The sequence below is a fragment of the Cryptosporidium sp. chipmunk genotype I genome, assembly GCF_004936735.1.
Source record: "Cryptosporidium sp. chipmunk genotype I strain 37763 chromosome Unknown contig_18, whole genome shotgun sequence".
Lineage (NCBI taxonomy): Eukaryota > Apicomplexa > Conoidasida > Eucoccidiorida > Cryptosporidiidae > Cryptosporidium > Cryptosporidium sp. chipmunk genotype I.
This window is the reverse complement of record NW_027125593.1, coordinates 458942-479373: the sequence shown is the minus strand read 5'-3', so window position 1 is coordinate 479373 and position 20432 is coordinate 458942. Positions and strand designations below refer to the sequence as shown.

The window sequence follows — 20432 nt, the reverse complement described above, 5'->3', positions numbered from 1 at the left end:
AAACAGTTACATTCAATTTGCTTTTCAAGTTATTTTCACAAATATTTATGGTAATTTTGACTAGGAACTTCTATGAAATTATATCTGCGAAATATATGATTAATATTGATGATTTAAGGTTCATAAAAGACTCTACTAGTACAAGCCAACTAAATTTTGCAATATTTGGGTTTACAGACCATATAGGAGAAGTTATCGCTAAACTACAAGCTTTTATTATGAATTTTACTACATATATAACACAAAATGAATTTGATTTGCAAAAAGAAAGGCTTAAAATTGGCATTAAAGGTTTAACTATAAACCCATCAGTTTATTCTGATATTACTTATATGAGGTCTGAAATGTTTATAAATCATGATTGTTCTTTTGAATCTCAACTTTCTTTTCTGGAAACTATTAAGTTTGAAGAATTGATTAAATTTTCAAAATTTTTTTTGAAAGATTGCAAATTGGAAGGCTTTTTACTTGGAAATTTGAATCCAATACAATCATTTAATGTAATTAATAAATTTTCATCCACATTTTTATTTGAAAAGGGTGATTCAACTACATACTCGAATAATGATTTATTTGCACCAATAACTTCTGGAATAAAAAAATCCGCTGATTATCTTAGGTCACTCTTTTCCTACATTTCCACTATTTTTACTAAAAGAATGGACCCTGGAGATCAAGATTACCTTCAAATTAAGGAACATTTAAGATCTTCACCACCTTTATTGAGCTCTTCAAACTCTGTAAAATACCTTCAAAAGTTAGATCTTCTCTCCTTAAAAAGAGGCTCCAAGATTTACTCTTATTATCTTTCAAAATCTAAAATTTCCCTCAACAGTGCAATTTTATTGACGATTGCAATAGGATACAATTACTTGAAGAATAGTATTTTAACAAATATTTTGAATTTAATAATTTCAGAGGAATTCTTTACCGAAATTCGTACAGAAAGACAACTTGGATATGTAGTGGGAACAGAGTACGAGGATATTGTTGAACATATATCTGGTATTAGTTTTACTGTTATTTCTTCCAACCAGAATGTTGAAACATTGGCTGAGAATATACTTGAATTTTGGAACGATTGGTTTTCTCCTGGTTCTATCAAAATTACAGAGGAATTGTTTAATACAGCTAGAGAATCGTACATTGAAACCCTGAAAACCCCTATGATTAACCTAAATAAAGTTTTTTCCGAGTTTTCATCTGAGATAATAGCCAAGAATTACAACTTCAGCTGGAGAAGTAAATATATTAATTTTGCAGAGAAACTCACATATCAAGAATTCCTAGATTGGTTTAAAAAAATCTACGACAACTCCAATATATTTATGTTTGCAGTTCAATCACCTAATTCTGAGGAAAGTGATATTCTGAATAGCCTATCTAACTACGTTCCTGAAAACTTCACAAAATTCAACTCATCTAATTCTATGTTTAATCTTAAGAATATCAAGACATACAACCAATGGAATGTCTTTAATGCGGTCTAAAACTTACAATTCTTATATCTAAGTCATGTTAAACTTTTTTTTTTAATTTTTCGTTGTTACATCCAATAATTTAACATTATAATCACTCAAATAATTTATTTAGTTTATAACGTAAGAATAAGAGCCAATTCCGATTGAAAAACAAAATTTGATGTATATTATGTTGATGCAAATTTATATATTAAACCATTTTATGACTTTTGTTATTAAATTGTAAGCGTATACCTTAGAGTTATAATTAATGTAATAGTCCTGGGTTTAGAATGAATGAGAAAACGATAATTTTTTCTTTTTGTATTCGAGACTTGTACAGAATTAATATGCTCTTTTCCAATAATTAGCTAAGGCACTACCAATCGCGCGCCTGGATATCGTTAACACGAAAATAAAATTATTTAGAGAAATAATTTCAGGCATCTTTTCTATGGAAATATAGTATGATGCTTTCAACACGTTTGATTATTACTTTTGTTCCACTTCTTTTCATCTATTGTTTTCAATGGATTTCAAATTATGAGTTCTTCCCACTTAGCTTTACAGATCTAGGTTTTATAGGTAACGAGGTTTCCAAATCCAATATTGATGGCGTTGCTAAAAAAAAAGAAACGAAAGATGTTAACACTAATTTTATTTATGAAAGTTCGGTTTATGTTTCGTCAATGAAGCCAATCGGCGACCAATCATTTAAATTATTAAAATTAAACAACAATATCGAGGTGATTTTGAATTCAGCTCCGAGTGTGGAAGACTGCGAGGTTTCGATATTAAACAGAGTAGGCTCTATACATGATCCGTCTGATTTACATGGTTTGGGATTTTATTTGATGAATGTCATGCTTTCTGCCAATAGTGACACTGGTCCTGGGCTTTACGACTTTACTATAGATCATTCCTCGTCAATAGTTTATGAAGTCTACTCAACATATTCAATATTCTATGTTACAACAGCTACAACCTTGTTTGAGAATGTTTTGAGGTTAAGCTCTGAAATGTTCATAAACCCCGTTTTTACTGATGAAGTTCTGAAGAAGGCTCTAACTTTACTGGAAAAGAAAACAACTTTAGATAATCATTCCTATAACAACTTTTTAACTAATTTAGTACTGTCTGACCCAAAAAGTATTTTTACCAGAAATAAGTTTGGAAATAGGGATACTCTAGAAACCATTCCAAAATCAAAAATGATTAATATTAAACAAAGCCTGATAAAGTTTTTTAAAGAGCAATATAGCTCAAATAGAATGATATTAAGCTTGAAAAGTAGCCTTTCAATACAAGCTATGCAGGATTTAGTTACGAAGTACTTTATTGAAATTCCAAATAAAAATCTACCAGTAAATGACCAACACAAAACAATAAACATCCTTGCCATGAATCCACTTTCTTATTCTGTTGGGAAGATATTGTATAAAATTGATGATTTAAACCAATCTCTACAGTTGTTTTTTCCTTTGAAAAACTATTTACTGCCTTATATGAAATCTGGTCCTTTATTTTTTATCAGCACTTATATTTGCGAGGATAGAGAAGGAACTTTAATGAGATTTTTAAAACAAAAAAAATTTATTTCAAATATGGATTGTTATATTTCTAATGATATGTCTGGCTTTACAAATGTTCAATTCAGTTTTCGTTTGACTAACAGTGGCATTTTTAATATCCAAAACATTATTAGAGCTTTCTTTTTCTCAATAAATAAGATTAAAGGTTTGAAATTGGATTTAAATATATACAAAAAAACTAGGCAAAATCTACTTACAGGAATTAAATCTTCGTCTGAATATTTTAAGAATTTGAACTCCTTATCACTTTTAAATAACTACTTCAGATATAAAAGCTCTGCATTCAAATCTTTATTATTGGGAATTAATGAATTCGCCGATTTTGATATTAACCTACACAGACAAATTTTAATGGAAATCACACCACAAAATATGATCATCATCTTCAGTTTGAAAGGTGACAAAGAAAAAATTGAAGATACTAGCGAATTAACCTTATTTGACCAAAGCATTATTAATAAAGATTGCACCAAGTATGAAGAATTCTTAAATAACTATAAATCATTTAGATATGTCGTATTAACAAATGTTTTGTCCACAGAATTTAAAGGAGTTGTAAAAACAAATGATAAATTTAGATTTATTTTAGAAGAGCAGAATTTTTGTCTCAAAAAATACTTTACACATTTTCCAGAATCACTAAATCAGGAATTAAAGATACAATATGAAAAAAAGGATATACAATTGAAGGCCAGCTTGGAAAAATACGATATGGTACAGAGGCTTGCTGCCCCAACGAAATTGAGTTCTTTGCTGTCATCAAATTCTTCTCAAAGAGCAGCAAACTTTTCACAATTCAAAGACTTTTACTACTTTATTCCACATTCTACGCCAACCCACATGGCTTATTTAGCAATAAACTTTTTTTTTCCTTTTGAAAATAGGAAATTGGCATCTATGCGATCAATTCGTATCGCTACCATATTACTCTTCATTAAAGAGATTTTACTTTCTTATTCTGAAAGTGTCACATCACATTTTGCAAAACATAATGCCGAATTTGTTCCAAAAATCTCATTACCAGATGACTCAATAGTAAATGCATTTGGTATTTCATTATTAATTGGAAGTGTCCCAGGTGCTTTTTCTAACTTTTTATCAAATCTGTCAGCTAATTTAAATTCCTACATCAATTTGGAAGAAAATACATTTCAGGAGTTTCATGTTTATTTTAAAAAGATTCTAGTGGAAACTTCATCACAGCCTTCCGATTTGCTTATTGAATTTGTAAGACAGATCAATTTGAATCACAAAATCTCAACTGAAACATTATTAAATGAAGCACAAACTCTAACAGTAGAAGAAGTTAGAAAATGTTTACATACAATATTTAAGCAGAGTCAAATTTCAGGAGTTATTTATGGAAATTTAACTCCAATCGATGCAGAGAACCATCTAAGTAAACTATTTTCGGATTTCATAGGTGAAACCCCTAAGAAAAAAACATTAAGATTTAAATCAAGTAGAAAGCCACGAATATCTACGAGATTAAGATGCTCACGTATGCTTACCAAACTTGGATCAAAACGAGCTAGAACCAGAAAGATTTTGGTGACTAAGCGAAAAAGCAATTTAACAATTAATAAGCCACTTCTAACAAAAAAAACTAATAAAGCAATAAATATTGAGAGTGAAATACCTTCTAGATCAAAACTTTATAAGTTATACTCTTCAGCTTTTTCTAAATCAAATTCAGATACATGCAAGAATTTACAAATATTGGATATGTCATCAATTAAGCCAAATTCAAAGTTTTTCATTTACTCGTATACAAATGACAAAACCAGAAATCTTTCCATTTTATGGATATATATAGATAAGAAAAGCCCAGAATCATTCATATTTACCGAATACCTTAAATATATTGTAAACAACAGACTTATTTCCTATCAAAAAAACCATAGTGGTATACACACTTCCCTCAAAGATTACAAAATTTCATCAAGTTCATATTTCATTTCAATAGAGGGATACTCAAGTAGCGAAGATTCTTCTGCAATCAACAATTTATTATCAAGCTACCTAGATACATTTTTTTCTTTAAGCTCATCAATTTTTAATCAGGAGCTATTCAATTCGGCAAAAGAATTTCTCATAAAGAAGTACAAGAAAGAAGGGCATGTTTTAGATTCTTCAATTTCCAAAATATTTGAGGAAATTGTGAATAAGAGATTTGATTTTGTTAAATTCAGATCAATTGTGAGCCTCCTAAGTCAACTAACTTTTGAGAATTTTACTTTAAACCTCAAGAAAATACACAAATCAACATTTTCTATAATTTATTCAATATCTTTTAATAAGTCCCAACCTGTAGTTCCAAATGGATTTGTTCATTTTGCCAGTGCAAATGATATTTTTAAACTTTCTGGGATTAAAACATTCAAACCAGCCTATTCTAGAGCTGACAAACAACTATCCAATCTCTCTTAATAACGTGATTGTTATAAATTCTACTAAACTTTACAAAATGTGTAATTATCCGTAAAATGAAATTTTACTATTATTGGGTCTGATTATTAAACCTATATTTTCTGGATTGTTAATGAACCTAAGTTCAGTAGCTAACAGCAACTAAATTCTTCATTAATAGATTTATCCAGTATGTAAATATGTATCGCTTATAAATTACTAATACTTAACATGATTGCAGTTATGTAGCATTAGTTGAATTTTAGCACCTGCGATTGCAAATATATGGGTTTATAATTAATCTTTTAGTTTATTATATGTTAATTTGAATTAAATTATTTAATTTTTTTTTTTATTAATTTAAAATTGTGCTTGTAATTTGTATGCATGGTGCATGTGGCGCCAAGTTTTGTTTATGGGAAGATAATGATTAATATAGAAAATTTGTAATAGTAACTGTGCAATATTGCATTTTTTTGGAACAATTCTTAATATTTAATTTGTTTGTAAGCTATAAATTGAGGCAATTAATTTTGCAAATGTGAACTTGGTTTTATTGTTTTAATCCTGGAAAAAGAAATGTCAATTAAAGAAAAAAGTCTTAAGTATTTAGAAGTAGTTGAAGACTGTGAATTTATAAAACCAAAAGATTCTAGTTTTAAATGTAAATTTGAAAGGTTTAAAAATGGCCTTGAAGTTTTTCTTATTTCAAGTGAAAAATTGATCTCTACCAACGTTAATCTAGTTGTGAAAATTGGTTCAGCTAATGAAGGACCCGAAATTGATGGATTGGCTCATTTTTTAGAACACTCATTATTTTTGGGAACAAAAAAATTTCCAGGACAAAACGAATTTGGAAAATTTGTAAGAACTCACGGTGGAGCTACAAATGCATCTACAGACATTTTAATGACGCATTACTCATTTTTTGTTCCGAATCAATTCTTGGAACCAACATTAGAAAGGTTTTGTGAATTTTTCAAGTCACCTTTATTTTCTGAAGAGTACCTTCAAAATGAAATAAATATTGTAGAAAGTGAATTTTTATCCAAAACAAACAACTTTTATACGTTATTGGATCATGTTTTTAAACAGATTGCCGATGAAACCCATATTTATAGCAAATTTTTTTATGGGAATTCGAAAACTTTAAAAAATATACCTGAGAAAAAAGGAATTTCTCTTAGAGAAAGAACCATTCGCTTTTTTGAAGATTACTACGGCTCGGAAAATATGGTATTGTTTATATTAAGTAATATCTCTATTCAAGAATTGTCCGAGATTTCATATAAATATTTTTGTAATATTAGATCTTGTTCTAGACTATCTCCAAAACCAGAATCCTTATCATTGTTCCCAGAATTTCCATATTTAGGGGTTTCAAAAAAACTAGTAAAAGTTCATTTAAATACAAATTCAAGTCAGGTAATGCTAATGTTTTCATTACCTAAAAAAGAGTATGGCTTATCGAGGATTTTTTCTCATTATTTGTCGTTTTTCCTTTCTCCGAAGTCAGGAGAAGGGCTAATGAATGATATAATTCAAAGAAAACTTTGCTATAAGATATCTTTGAGTGATACTTATTCTCAATTGGGATTTTCTTATATCACTATTTTTCTATTTCTTACGGAACAAGGAGTTTTAAGTATTAGAGAAATTATTTTATCTTTGTTTTCAGCGTTTCAAGTTATTAAAAACACAGGATTGATCGACGAATATATTCAACGGATCATAAATAAAGATTATCTTAATTTTCTTAAAATAGAAGACAGTTTACCATCGTTACAAGTGTTAGATCTGCTTAAGGTTTATTATTTGACAAAAAGTACACCAGAAAAGTTATTTTCTGCTAACTATTATACACCTCAATTTTCACAGCAACTCTTCGAAGATTTTATGAGCTATTTAAATGCTGAAAATATGGTGGTAATTATCTTAGATTCCAAATCTTTTATAGGTACTCTAATTAAGCAAGAAGTTATTCAAAAGTCAAAGCACAAAGATTATGTGAATAAAAAATACCACCTGAAAGATTATATTGCAAATATTGTCAATTCTGGGCACATTAGAAATATAGAAAGCAAATATTTATTATCAGAGAAGCATTTTAATACAAATTATTCCATATGGGATTTCTCAGAAAAGTTCCTTTACTCAATTTCAGAAATTAAAATAGAATCAGGAATCGATTTTAATAATGTTCCTTTGCCAATGCAAACTATAAATCTACTTGACTCATCAAAGATTAATAAGCATATGAATATTATACTTAAACCTCCTTTACTGCTCGACATTGCATATGAGTTTGAAAAACTCAAACTTTTAAGAGAAAAGGATTTTTCGTTTTCTAGAAATCTAAAAATTTCAAGTATTTGGAGAGGAATGTTCTATATTAATATTCCAAAAAATATTTTTTCTGATTCATTTTTTATTTTGAGATTGATAATTCCCCCATTTTTTGGAAAAAAGTCATTTGATCGGTTTTCTAAAAGTGGCTTTTATATTAAAGGTACATACCATTCTTATGTTTTAATACAATTGCTCACTGAGCTAATTAAATTGAAAATGAATTTAAACTTTGAAAAATTATTTAAAGAAGGGATATATATACAGATATACCCCACATTTCGTAGTCCATTTCCGAACTATACTGTAGGAGTTGAGTATAATTTATATGGAAAACTAGACAATCTTTCTAAATTTACAGATGAATTATCTCATGCACTGAAGAATATTTTGAAGATAAAAAGTGAAGAGTTTGAATTTATTAAAAAAAACACAATAAGAAAACTACTTCTGATTGAAAGTCAGCTTTCATATAAAGATTTGATTGGAGAGGCTGAACATGAAGTTTTAAATATGGGATTTATAAACACTAAAAAGTTTATTAACTTGGTTAAAAAAGTTAAAGTTAATGAGATCATTGAATTTTCAGATTTCTTCAGAAGAATGTGTATTTTTGAGGGAATTTTTGCAGGAAATACTCCTACTAATATCCTTAAAACAGTATTAGATGACTTTATCTCAAATTTAAAGAGTCTAAAGTTTTCAGAGATTAACAAGCCTTTATTTTATGTCAAAGACGATCCAAATAGTGATAACTATTTTAAATCTTATTATAACAAAATCTTCTTCATACAAAATAAAAACTCTCAAATATATACTAAAAAAATGGTCAGTTGCAATGGTTTTGATATTATTGACTTATTTTCGATACCTCCAAACAAAAATAAGATTTATTATTTAACAAAAAGCATAAAGAGCAAACATAATTTGATTAGGCTTTCTGTTTTCTTTAAAAGGGAAAGTCCAATCACATTTTTCAAACTTCAAATGATTAACCAGGTATTTTTTGATATACTTTTTGAGAATGTTAGACAAAAAAGACAAATTGCTTACGAATTTAACTCTGAGGTTTGTGAAGTTTCAGAAAAGACACTTTCCTATTCATTTATCATTCAAACGGATAATCACACTATTATGAGCGCTACATACACATTATTGGAGTGTTTAAATGATCTATCACCAAGTATTCTCAATGAGGAGCTTTTCAGAGTTGCCCTTTTAGAAAAGATAGAGTATTTAGAACAAATGGACTCGATATATATGGAAATTAACTCATTTATTACAAGTAGTTTTAATAGAACATTTAACTATAAATTGAGAGAGGAGGTTTTGGAAAGTCTACGTTCTTTAACTTTTAGTCAATTTCAAAGTTGGTTTTCTGTTTCACTTAAAAATGTTCCAATATTAATTACTGCTTGTATTTCAGAAAACGCGAGCGATTCAAACAGAAGAATTAATAAAAAGTTTGTTCCTCCTGGTTTTACCAAAATCAAAAAACCAATGGAACTTTTTAAAATTAAAAAGGTCAAATCATACTATGTTCAAAATAGGATTTTCAATTGATTAGTCTAGTATTTATATTTACTAATGAAATTTGTGATAATTTTTGTTTGGATCCCATAAACGGCTTATTAATATTACTTATTCCAATTAGCTGAGTGCTAGTTTTGTACCATAGAGAAACAAGAAAACATTTCAAATATTTCTTTTAAATTAATTTAAAGTTGATACTAATAGCAAATCAGTTTGAAATAAAACTTGGCATAATAGTGTAAATAATCAGTTAAAATATCTATATTGAATTTAAAAAAATTATTATTTTTAATTATTTCTATTAAATTGATAAAGTTTAAATATTGATTAGTTTTTGATTATATATCAATTTTTAGCATTTTTAAATTGATATAATTTGTTACAAAAATGCGAGCTCAAATTTTAAATCAGCAAGTTTTTAAAATTTATTGAGTTAATTTAATATGAAGTCATTAGATAAGCTAAAAACAAAGTTTCAAGTATTAAGCATAATACTTTTTCTAATTCAAGGGTTTTGTAACAGGAGTTTAGTGAAGGAGCAACAAAAATATGCTACTGAACAGAACTTAATGGAATTTGGGCAGCAAGGAAGATTGGAAGGAGAAAGTGAAGAATTCATTTCAGAGGAAAAAGTAAGTAACTTGGTTAACTTGCTAAAAAAGAAGAGACATAGTTCCAACTTTAATGAATTAATAGTTGGAGATATTAAGATCAGGATTGTTTCCAAGAAAAACATAAGTTTTCCTAAAATAGTATTGGATGTAGAATTTGGTAATCAGTTGAACCCTTTATATTACAATTCGATTTCAAGTTCTGACCGTTGTTTGCTAATGCTTGGCTGGCATTTTCAGAGCCATCTTCGTCAAGTTTTCGAAAGTTACCTTTCCAGAGCAAGCTTTATAAAGTCTGAAAGACATATTTATCTTGGAGAAACAAAATACTATTTGGAGTCAAAGAAATTCAGTCTAAAAGAAATTGAACTCATTCTTAATTATATTGCAGTATTCTTTAGTAGAAATATAATCAACTCAAGTGGTATTGTTAGGAACTATCTTATGGATCTTCAAGTAAATGGAAACAGATATTTTATGCCAGATAACTACATGAAAAATCTATTTTTGACTGTATTGAATGATAAATTTAAAGGTAGTAATTATCAACCTGAGGGTTTCAGGGATATATATGGGGATTTGAAAATTTGTTCTAATATTAAAAATGTGAGAAACTTTACTAAAAAATATGAACACTACTTTAAGAGAAGAATTAAGAAAATGGAGATATTTTTAAATAAGGAAAGGATTAGTACGCAAAAATTAGGACGTATTATCCGTCATTCATTCAGAAAAATACACACTTCGAAGATAAATTTTGACCATTTAAAATTTCTAAGAAAGACAAATCCTTTTTCAGAACTGACTGGGGGAATTCTCCAAATAAACAGCAATAGAGTTAATAACAAAGTTACTCTCATGTTTCCAATAATAGATCAAATAGGAAAAAGAGCTCCTGAAGTTGTTCAATTTTTGGATAAGATTTTGACTAAGAGCGCACTGATTGATACTCTGTTCACAAAACAAAAGTGGATTTTGGAATATAGCTACGAGTTTGAAAACAACAGTGAGAATATGTACACGAATCTATTACTCAACTTTATCTCAAATAGACCTTTAAATTCCAGTGAAGAATTACTTAAATTTAACCTGACTAATATAATTGAGATCTGGCTTCAAATATTAAATACTTCAAATTTGAATATAAGAAACTTGAGAAAAAGCAATGAGATGTTGGACCCGGATGAGTCTGACTCACAGTTTGAAAGCATTTTGATTAAATGTCTAGGTATTGATAATATGGTAATAATAATCTACAGCAACAAACCTATATCTATTAAAGGCGTAGACATATTGAATTTAAATGCAAAGATCGATGAAGATAGGTACTGGTATTTTATCCGAAAATTATACTCAATTTCATATCTAATACGTAAATACTTGTTGCCTAAGTTCGGAATTAAATACCTATTACAAAAGGAGGATTACTATTTCGGTACCAAGTACGTATACAACAATGTTCCATCCTCCTTGATTAGGTATTTTCAATGGAAATACTCTGGAACTAATTAGTTTAGGTATTAATTCGAAGAACAACAGGTAAAAATTCAAAATTATTTCAACAAAGACATGTGGTCCTTTTTTTAATTAAATAGCCGGGACCTGTGGGAGTTGAGATATCAAGTTATATTATTTAAAAATAAGTTTACACAATAGACTACCAGTGTAACATGTATCAGTTTGTAAACAATTTAGATGAAGTGGCTAAAATTAATATTAACAATTTTATGAGATATGCAATATTTAACAATGTCTAAATTGCTTGGCGCCAACAAGAGCTAGATTTTAGTTTAATAAAACTGCAACAATAATTAAAAAAAACAAGCCACCTAATTAAGAAATCTTATTTAATGATCTGCTGATCGTCAATTATACACAGCTGTATGAATAATGTGTGATTTAGGTTTTCCACTTCTAAATCCTGACACCAGAAGACAAGCTTATGTTTTTTTAAGTTGATATGTTGATTAATAGTAAAATTTTTAAGCTTTTGAAGATGGACAGCCTTCTGTGCTTATCACTTGTCATATTTCTATTTGTTCCATATTTAAATTTTGCGAGTTGTTTTTTAGATGAGCAAAGTTTGGATTTAAATGACACATCTATGGGTATTTCAGAATTTGTTTCAAATGATACATTCAGTTATATATCTTCATATAGCCCATTTGTATTGGATGGATTTAACGACATGAATTCCTTTTCACAGATGAGATCAGTTTATTATGATATTAACGACTTTGAGGAAGTTGATGATAAAGAATTTGTCAGAATGGCAAATGAAAAAGGTGAATATAAATTTGTTACCTTAGAAAATAAGATGAAGGTATTTTTAGCTTCAAAGAATATCCTTTATAAGTCTTCAATTGCAATAACAATAAGATACGGTGCCTTTAATGAACCATCCCGTATGAAGGGATTATCTATTTTACTGAAGAATTTAATTATTTCTAAAATAAAATTTAAGACCAACAAGAGAACTAATCCTCTATATTTCAAAAATCTGGAAAATACAGTGGAAGGAAGGGTGTATGGTCATGGTACAGAAATCAATATTGAAGTATTTAATGAAGACTTTGTGGATGTTTTACACACTCTTAGCGAAGTCTTAGCTAGTCCTTTAGATGTGGATTTTCATACATTGTCATCCTTAAGAAAGGTTACAAGAGAGGAAATTAAGGCCAGGTGCATTTCAATGGATAATTTAAGGAGTGTTTTGGTGGAAAGTGATTTTTGCAAAAAGTCTGCATATAAGTATTTATATGCATTTACTGATGCTAAACTCAATTCAAAGGACGAGTTTAAAAGGGGATATAGAATTGGAGCAAATTCTAAAGTTACAGATGAATTTTCAGACGAGTATAGTAGTTTGGACAGTATATTAAATGAACACTTTAACAAATATTATTGCGGTAACTTAATGACTTTGGCCATTGTATCAAATGAAAATATGCATTATTTATTAACTTTAGTTAAAACTTTTTTTGGAAAAATTAGGAGCTCTAATTTTAGTACAGATGAGCTTAAGAAAACGTATAACTTTAATGAAAACCCATATTTAAAACATGTGGGAAATATAGTCGCAATCAAACAAAGCTCAACCAATCTCGAGTTGAAACTGATATTTCCTATACCATATCAGAAAAATTTGTGGAGGTACAAACTTACTGAGTATATTTCATTTTTTTTGGATGATGAATCTGAGGAAGGGCTGGTTGGGGTATTAAGATCAAGAGGGTGGATCACTTCATTATCTTCTGGTTGTGAAACTAATGAGAGCGGCTACTCGAATTTTGTAGTTCTCATTAATCTACAGAAAGAAGGTGTTAGACATATAATGAAAATACTTGAAGCATTACTTTCAACAATAAAACTAATTTCAAAGCAAGATTTTTCTGAAGAAACACTTTTTCACATTAGGGAGGAATCTTCTATTGAATTAAAGAATTTATATTTAGATCTTGATATTGATCAAGCAAGCTTCATTTTGAGGTCATACTTACGAACCGGTTGTTTCCCGAAAGATGTATTGGTTGCTCCTTTCATAATGGACCAGGTTGAGGGAAGGCATATACGGAAACTCTTAAATTTTATCAGAGCAGATAATATGGTCATATTATGCCCCGTAAAATCATTGAGTAATGGAGCTTCATATTATTTAAGGTCAAGTGAATCTTTTTTGAACTCTTTTTTATTCAAGTTTGAGAAATTTGTGTTTAAGACGTTTTACAATATATCTTCCTTCTTTTTAAAATGGTTTGGAGCTATCTCTGAGAGAACTACTTCTAGATTTTTCAAGAAGCTCCATTATTCTGAAGAAAAGTTGCCTCCATACCTACAAAGGAGGCTTTCTAGTATTGATGAAAGTCTTGCTTCAGAGAAATTAAGAATTCAACTGTTTGATCCTTCTCTTGAGAGTTATAGTCAAATGTATATTAGTGAGAAATATACAACAATTAATTCTCCAATCACCTTAAGGAAAGCAATGAAAGAGAAGCTACTTACTGCTGACAACTTGTTTGGCAATTCCGGAACTAGAAAAGTGAATTCTAATTCTTCCCAGTATATTGGTGATGATTTTTCTGAGAAAAATGATATTTTGTTAAATTTGGATGGCGTGAAATTCTATAGCAATAACTTTGAATTAAACGATGATGGTGACTTAATTAATTTTAAACAAGGAAACTTTAGCCATGAATTATATGGTAATGAATTTTCTAATGAATATGGGAAAGAATATGAAGAATATATCGAAGAATATAAGAGAAGTGGGCTGGACTATGAGGCTAATCAAAAAATTAACAGTTTGTATCCTCAATTCAACATGGATTCTATATTCTATATGCCCTTACAGAATAAGTTACCAACATTGTCGATTGTTTTTGATATAACTATTCCTTTTGATTTAAATAACTCTACAGACTTATTGCTGCTTAATATGAACAAGCAAAAGCTATTATTGCTTTCATTCCTTTTTAAAAATTCAATGAATTTATCATTAGCTAATGCGCATTCTGATGGGGTGATTAAGGCGGAGAACTATACAGATTTTATGAATATTAATGTTTTGCCTGGAATTCAATTGAGTTGGGACGGCATTACCAAATATTTTGATGACTTTTTTGTGGCTTTTATGTATAATTTGGTCAATTACAGGACAATCATAACTAATTCTTATTTTGAACAGTCTATTACTGCACTCAAAAAGTTACTAGAAAGACTGAGCCACGCTAGTAATGAGGATTACTCTCTGATGCAGTTACTGCAGATAATGCATTTAGAAAGTGTTAAACCATGGGCACTAGAAAATGATGCCAAACATTTAACTCTTGAAGATGTTAGGCTTTTTGGCAAAATTCTTCTAAAGTATGGCGAGGTTCACGGCGTTGTTATTGGAAACTGTACTCCATCTCAAATTTATAGTAGAATTGACAAATTCATAAAGCTGATTAGACCTTCAGCTAGGTTATTCAATTCAATTGAACAGATAAATTCAGGTAAATTTAGTATGACTTTCGGTACTCAGAGTGATGAATGGATATCTGATAAAGATTTAACAGATGAAATGATTAAGCGGAGCTATATGGGGCCTATGCTTATGAATGCTGAAAGCAAAGGAAATTTGATTACCAGCAAATTTATTAATATGAATCTCCTGCCTCCTATATATCATAAAAACTACTTTTTTAAGCGAAGAGCTTCAAGTTCTGACCCATTCAATACCGTTCTATTATACATCTACCTTGGATTTGTGGATGATGGAAATAAGATTCTTTTAGATCTTCTAGAGCTAGTAGACTTCCGCAAAGTACTGAACTCCTTCATTGCAAATAAAAAGTCTCTTCGTTATTCTTCAATTCAAATTGGGTCTTTGCCAATTACCCATGAAGTTGCAGGCTTTCAAATCAGAGTGACATTCCTTTCTAATAAGATAATACCCATGACAAATATTATACTCGAGTTTTTTGACACCTACTTTCTAAACCCAGAAAAGGTGTTCTCTAATAGAGATTTTTTATCTTTAAAAAGCATGTTACTAAGTAATTTTCAGAGATACTCACTTAACCCTAGTAAGCTCGCTCAGATACACTACGAAAGGGTTATCCGTGCAAATTTAGCCCCGAATTGGCAAGTTGAAGAGACTATAATACTTCAAAGTCTCTGCTATCTAAGTTTTATTAAGCTTTGGGACTCGTTCAGAACCGCACCTACAATTCTGCTTGTGATTGAATCAAATAGGAACCAAGATGATCAGTCTACTCAGCTATCAGAATTTGTTCCTGAAGGATATACTAGACTAAAGTCTATTTATCAATTCAAGGATTCATTTAACTGAAATCGAAGATAATATATAATTAATATAACGCTTAACATTTTCGGCTTTCAAAAGCGAAAAAGATGGATTAACAACAAAAATAATATTCACACACTCCACATCTATGAAATGCATGTAACAGCTTGATATTATCAATCATTTTGTTATAATATTGGAATCAAACATTTTTTTTAAATTTATTTTAACTTTTCCATTAGGCGGGTTTTTGTTAGTGTGGGCATTCACCAATTATTTGTAAATAGCATAATTGGGACAGGTATGCTCCCAATAAACTTGTTGGAAATAACGTTTTCTTTATGTTTTAACGAGATCGGCCTTATCTTATAATTAGGTTAATTAGTTAGTATTAACTTTGTATTTATTATAATGATCTTTCGATTATTTTTTTCGCTTTTTTAAAAAGTTCAATGTGAAAATAAGATTAAATTTCCAGCGGTAATTTAGGATCGGAGAGGCACCGGGGTAAATAATTTTCAGAAAATAATATTTGGAAAAGTGATTCCAGGTTAGTGGATTAGTTGAGCAAAATTAAGCAACTTTTTGCAAAAACTCTGGGTCCATCGATGCAAACTAATCAGAAAAAGTTTAGGTGTAATTAAGTTATTTAGAATTCACCACTGTGTAAAGTTCAAATAACTTCAAGATCCCATTATCAAATTTGGAGTTTCTGAGAGATTTATCAGAAATTGGTAAAAATGAATTCAAAAATACTTCTGTTTGGATTTTTGATATTGTTTTCTCTTAGTGTAGAGAAATGCCTAGCTTCTAATATAGTTTTAAATGTAAACAATTCATCTAATAGTGATGTTTTGGCAGAATCCAGTACCAGAATAATAAATAACGATTCTTTAGCACTTGATGGTCAATATTATATAGGTGGAATGAATAGAATATCAGAGTATAGAGCCAAAAAAAACATTAATGATGCTTATACTCGTTTCTACGATGAAGATTTTGTCAAATCAATCATGGATTCAAACAAATACAGCTTCATTCGCCTAAAAAATGATATTCAGGTTTTTCTTGTATCGCAGAGATCCAATTCATTTCCTTCAATTACTTTAGGGGTTAGAGTGGGTAGTTCTATGGAACCTAAAGAATTTCCGGGTCTAGCAGCTTTGTTAAGTGAGTTATTATTTTACGATTGGAAGAGGTCCGAGGCTGGCAAGATAACACCATACGATCTCTTCATTTCAAGTAACTCTGGAATTTTCAGGACTAAAGTAGCTCCATTTTCAACTGAATACTATTTATCTGTTAAACAAGAGTATTTTTCCGAGGCACTAATTAAGTTTGGCTCGTATTTGAAAAGCTTTAGCCCAAAAAGAATTCATCTAGAACCAGCAATGGAAGCATTGCAGGCAGATTTTGAGGTCTTAATGGGAATTAGTTCTATCAAACTTAAGCAAATTCTTAAGGAGCTCTCCGTTGAAGGCCACATTAACCATGGTTTTCATATGGGTAATATGAAAAAGTTGATTGCAAATATAGATTTCGACTTAGAGGCCCTTCTTTTCGAGCTAATTAAGTTTTACAGTTCTTACTACAGCTCAAATTTGATGACAATTTCTATTGTTTCTGACAAAAGCATAGATGAACTTGAAAGCCTTGCAAGAACATTTTTTGACGAGATTCCTAATCAAAGCAGGCAGCTAATTACTCCTTTTGACCTTTCAAATGAGATAATCCATCCATATATTGATTTAAATAATAAAGTAATTCAGGTAAAATCAACCGAAGAAAGTCCTTATTTCACAGTGATATTTCCCATTCCGCACCAGAGTCCGCTTTGGAAGTATAAGCCAGCCGAGTATATTTCATTCTTCTTTACAGATTACTCAGACCAAAGCCTTTACAGCTATTTGAGAAAAATTGGAATAATCTTAAGCTTGGAAACCATGATCGAGGTAAATGACAATGGCTTTTCAAATTTTATTATCAGGTTTAAGTTAAACTCTAAAGGTGAGAAAGCTATTGTAAAGATTTTAGAGATCACACTATCGTTTCTAAAGCTGATTAAAGAAGTTTCCATTTCAGAAACTATAATAAATCAGATCAGAAAGAAAAGACAGACAATCTTAGAAGCTTCTATTGACGCTATCTATCCAGATCTATCTAGAAAAATTGTCAACACGTTTTTGAGAACAAACTGCTCACCCACAGAAGTATTACATGCAGGAGTATCAATGAATAGGATTGACTTTAATCATGTAAAAGAGATAATAGACTATATGAAGTATGACAATTTAATATTGATTCTTGAAAAGAAGGAATTCAAAAAAAGTGCTTCAAATATTCTCCTTTCCAGTCAATTTTTCTCAGACAGTAGATGGAAGAGTGCAAGAAAATCCATATCTTCCTTCTTTAGAAGTATAAATAAAGCTTTCCATAAGACGAAAGTAGGGGTATTTCCGAAGTTTTTGAAAGAGGAACACCTTGGCGGAGAATATTTGCTGGAAGAAATTCCCAATAAAGTCATTGAGGTGTTGCAGTCTGTTAATTTCACATTGGCTAATGATATTTTGAAAATTCAAATGCCCGGAATTGACCCTAATTTTCCGAGAAATTTCATTATCTATACGGAGGATGTTCCTAAGAAAGAGTTTCCTGTTTCTCTTTACTATGCAATTAAAGAGTTTAAGCAAGCTAAAAACCTTACCGAAATAAGCTTATCAGAAGCTTCGAACAACTCTACAGACTTTTCTCATTTGCATTTGTCAATACCAATAAGTCCAAGAGATTTGGTAGTAGCTTTAAGCACAACTAAAATGAATTCAATTTCAAGAAGCTTTTGCTACCTTCCAACGTCATTCAATCCCGATGTAATAATTTTAGTTAAAATTCAAATTCCAAAAAACCCTCCGAAAGAATTCATCTACCCAGAAAAGTTGACAATATTAATGTTCTTATTCCAAAATATCCTATACGATGTTTTGCCAAGCCGACTAAGTGAGAACTTCTCTTTTGAAAGAAACTATCATCATTGGGAGTTGCAAGAATTCTTCTATGGCCTAGAATTCAGTTGGAGAGGCTTTTCCTCTATTTTCCCCGACAGCTTAAATGAAATAGCAGGCGTTCTTTCCACGTTTGAAACTTCTATTAAACCAGCAAGCTTCCAGAATGCTAAACAACGTTTCCAAGAGATTATTAATTCGTTCAAGTCAGAGAATGACAATCTGAGACTTCTTTCTCTTTCCTATCAGTTACTTGACCCAGGATTTATGAAGATTAGCAGGCTAGAAGATGAGATTTCTAAAGTAACTATGCAGAACCTGATTGACTTTGCTAACTTTTTTATAAATAACTTTTCAATTTCAGGGTCTGTATTTGGAAATGCAACTCCTGTACAAATTAAATATTACCTATCCTATTTCGTAAATACTATTCGTAAGGTGGACAGTTCCTCTTTGGAGCTCTCTTCGGAATCGATGGTAAGTATAATTAATTCAACCAAACAAATCGAACCAGCCGTAAAAGATAGTTTTGATATTCTTGAGTTCGAAGAGTTTGGCTTTGAAGTAAGAGAAAGAATGCTTAGATCTGGAGGCAAAAAATCAACGTCTAAAGATTCTAAAAACGATCAAAATGCGAAGCCGAATGAAGTTGTTCATACAAACATATACAATGTTATGAATATCGAGAATCTTGGTTACACAAGGAATACATTCAGTGATATGAATAGATTGCCCTATAACTACAGTAATTCTTACTTCTTTTACATTAATCCCAACAAAAACAGCAAGAATAATATGGTTTTCCTCCAAATACATTATGGGTTTTATAGCGAGCAGAGTTTTGCATTCCTACAAATAGTTTCAGAGCTAAACTCCTACAAGTATTTTATAGAATTCTCTGATAAAGTTTGTAATGACTGTTCTTTAAAAGTACTCCCTAGAATAATACTTGGTAAATATTTAGTTCTTGAATTAAAGCTCCAGTCCCCGTCTAAAAACATTAGAGAACTTGGCGAGCTCCTTAACAACTTCTTTCTAGCGTATTATTCTAGGCCTTCAAAAATGATTTCCAAGTCAGAGGTTCAGAAGGCCAAAGAATTTTTATTATTACTTTCCAGAAACGCAAGACTATCAGAGAATAACCGCGGAAACCAAATCACATCTAAATCCAACATAATCTACTATGAAACTTCGGATTCTGAGGATTTGTTTACAATAGCATCTTTGCATATAGGAGCTTCCAAGCACACACATCTTTCCTGCTCATGGAAAAAAGATTATTTAGAATTTATTGATGCTTTAACATTTGACCAGTTCTTTAAATATTGGCAGTATTTCGGCAACTCCTCAAAACTATTTATTTCATATCAATCTCAAAACACAAACTATGAACTTTTTGAGTCCCTTGAATCATATTTGCCTCAAGGGTTCACTAGACTCTTATTTGCAGAAAGCCTTTACGACATTAATGAACAACAAGCTATATTTAACACATAGTTTTATTATTCAATAGGTTGAATTCTTTAAAATAACTAAAATCAGTATTTAACACGTATACAAATCTCGATGAACTAGAAAGTCTCTCCGAATAATTTTTATTTTTTTTTACTTTTTTTATTATTTCCTTGACAAATATCTGAAATTGCATCTAGGGCGGGATTTGTGAGAATTCGAGTAATCCTTAAGGATAAAAG

At 30.0% G+C, this 20432-nt stretch overlaps 6 protein-coding genes across 6 annotated transcripts; all 6 read left to right on the top strand.

Annotated features, from left to right (window-relative positions):
* Positions 1–29: 29 nt before the first annotated feature.
* On the top strand, positions 30–1490 carry ELE39_001535 (peptidase insulinase like peptidase; the record flags this gene model as incomplete). Its single annotated transcript, XM_067344574.1, has 1 exon — positions 30–1490. A coding segment is annotated over one exon (1461 nt), but the record flags the coding sequence as incomplete, so codon positions are not given.
* Positions 1491–1927: 437 nt separating this feature from the next.
* On the top strand, positions 1928–5482 carry ELE39_001534 (secreted insulinase like peptidase; the record flags this gene model as incomplete). The annotated part of the gene is made up of 1 exon (XM_067344573.1): positions 1928–5482. One exon carries the CDS (start codon positions 1928–1930, stop codon positions 5480–5482), a length of 3555 nt encoding a protein of 1184 aa, XP_067201511.1.
* Positions 5483–6040: 558 nt separating this feature from the next.
* Positions 6041–9370, top strand: ELE39_001533 (insulinase like peptidase; the record flags this gene model as incomplete). The annotated part of the gene is made up of 1 exon (XM_067344572.1): positions 6041–9370. One exon carries the CDS (start codon positions 6041–6043, stop codon positions 9368–9370), a length of 3330 nt encoding a protein of 1109 aa, XP_067201510.1.
* Positions 9371–9783: 413 nt separating this feature from the next.
* ELE39_001532 (uncharacterized protein) lies at positions 9784–11463 on the top strand (the record flags this gene model as incomplete). The annotated part of the gene is made up of 1 exon (XM_067344571.1): positions 9784–11463. One exon carries the CDS (start codon positions 9784–9786, stop codon positions 11461–11463), a length of 1680 nt encoding a protein of 559 aa, XP_067201509.1.
* A 448-nt stretch (positions 11464–11911) lies between these two features.
* Positions 11912–15784, top strand: ELE39_001531 (secreted insulinase like peptidase; the record flags this gene model as incomplete). The annotated part of the gene is made up of 1 exon (XM_067344570.1): positions 11912–15784. One exon carries the CDS (start codon positions 11912–11914, stop codon positions 15782–15784), a length of 3873 nt encoding a protein of 1290 aa, XP_067201508.1.
* A 695-nt stretch (positions 15785–16479) lies between these two features.
* ELE39_001528 (secreted insulinase like peptidase) lies at positions 16480–20235 on the top strand (the record flags this gene model as incomplete). Its single annotated transcript, XM_067344567.1, has 1 exon — positions 16480–20235. The coding sequence occupies one exon, from the start codon at positions 16480–16482 to the stop codon at positions 20233–20235; it is 3756 nt and encodes a 1251-aa protein (XP_067201505.1).
* Positions 20236–20432: the final 197 nt, after the last annotated feature.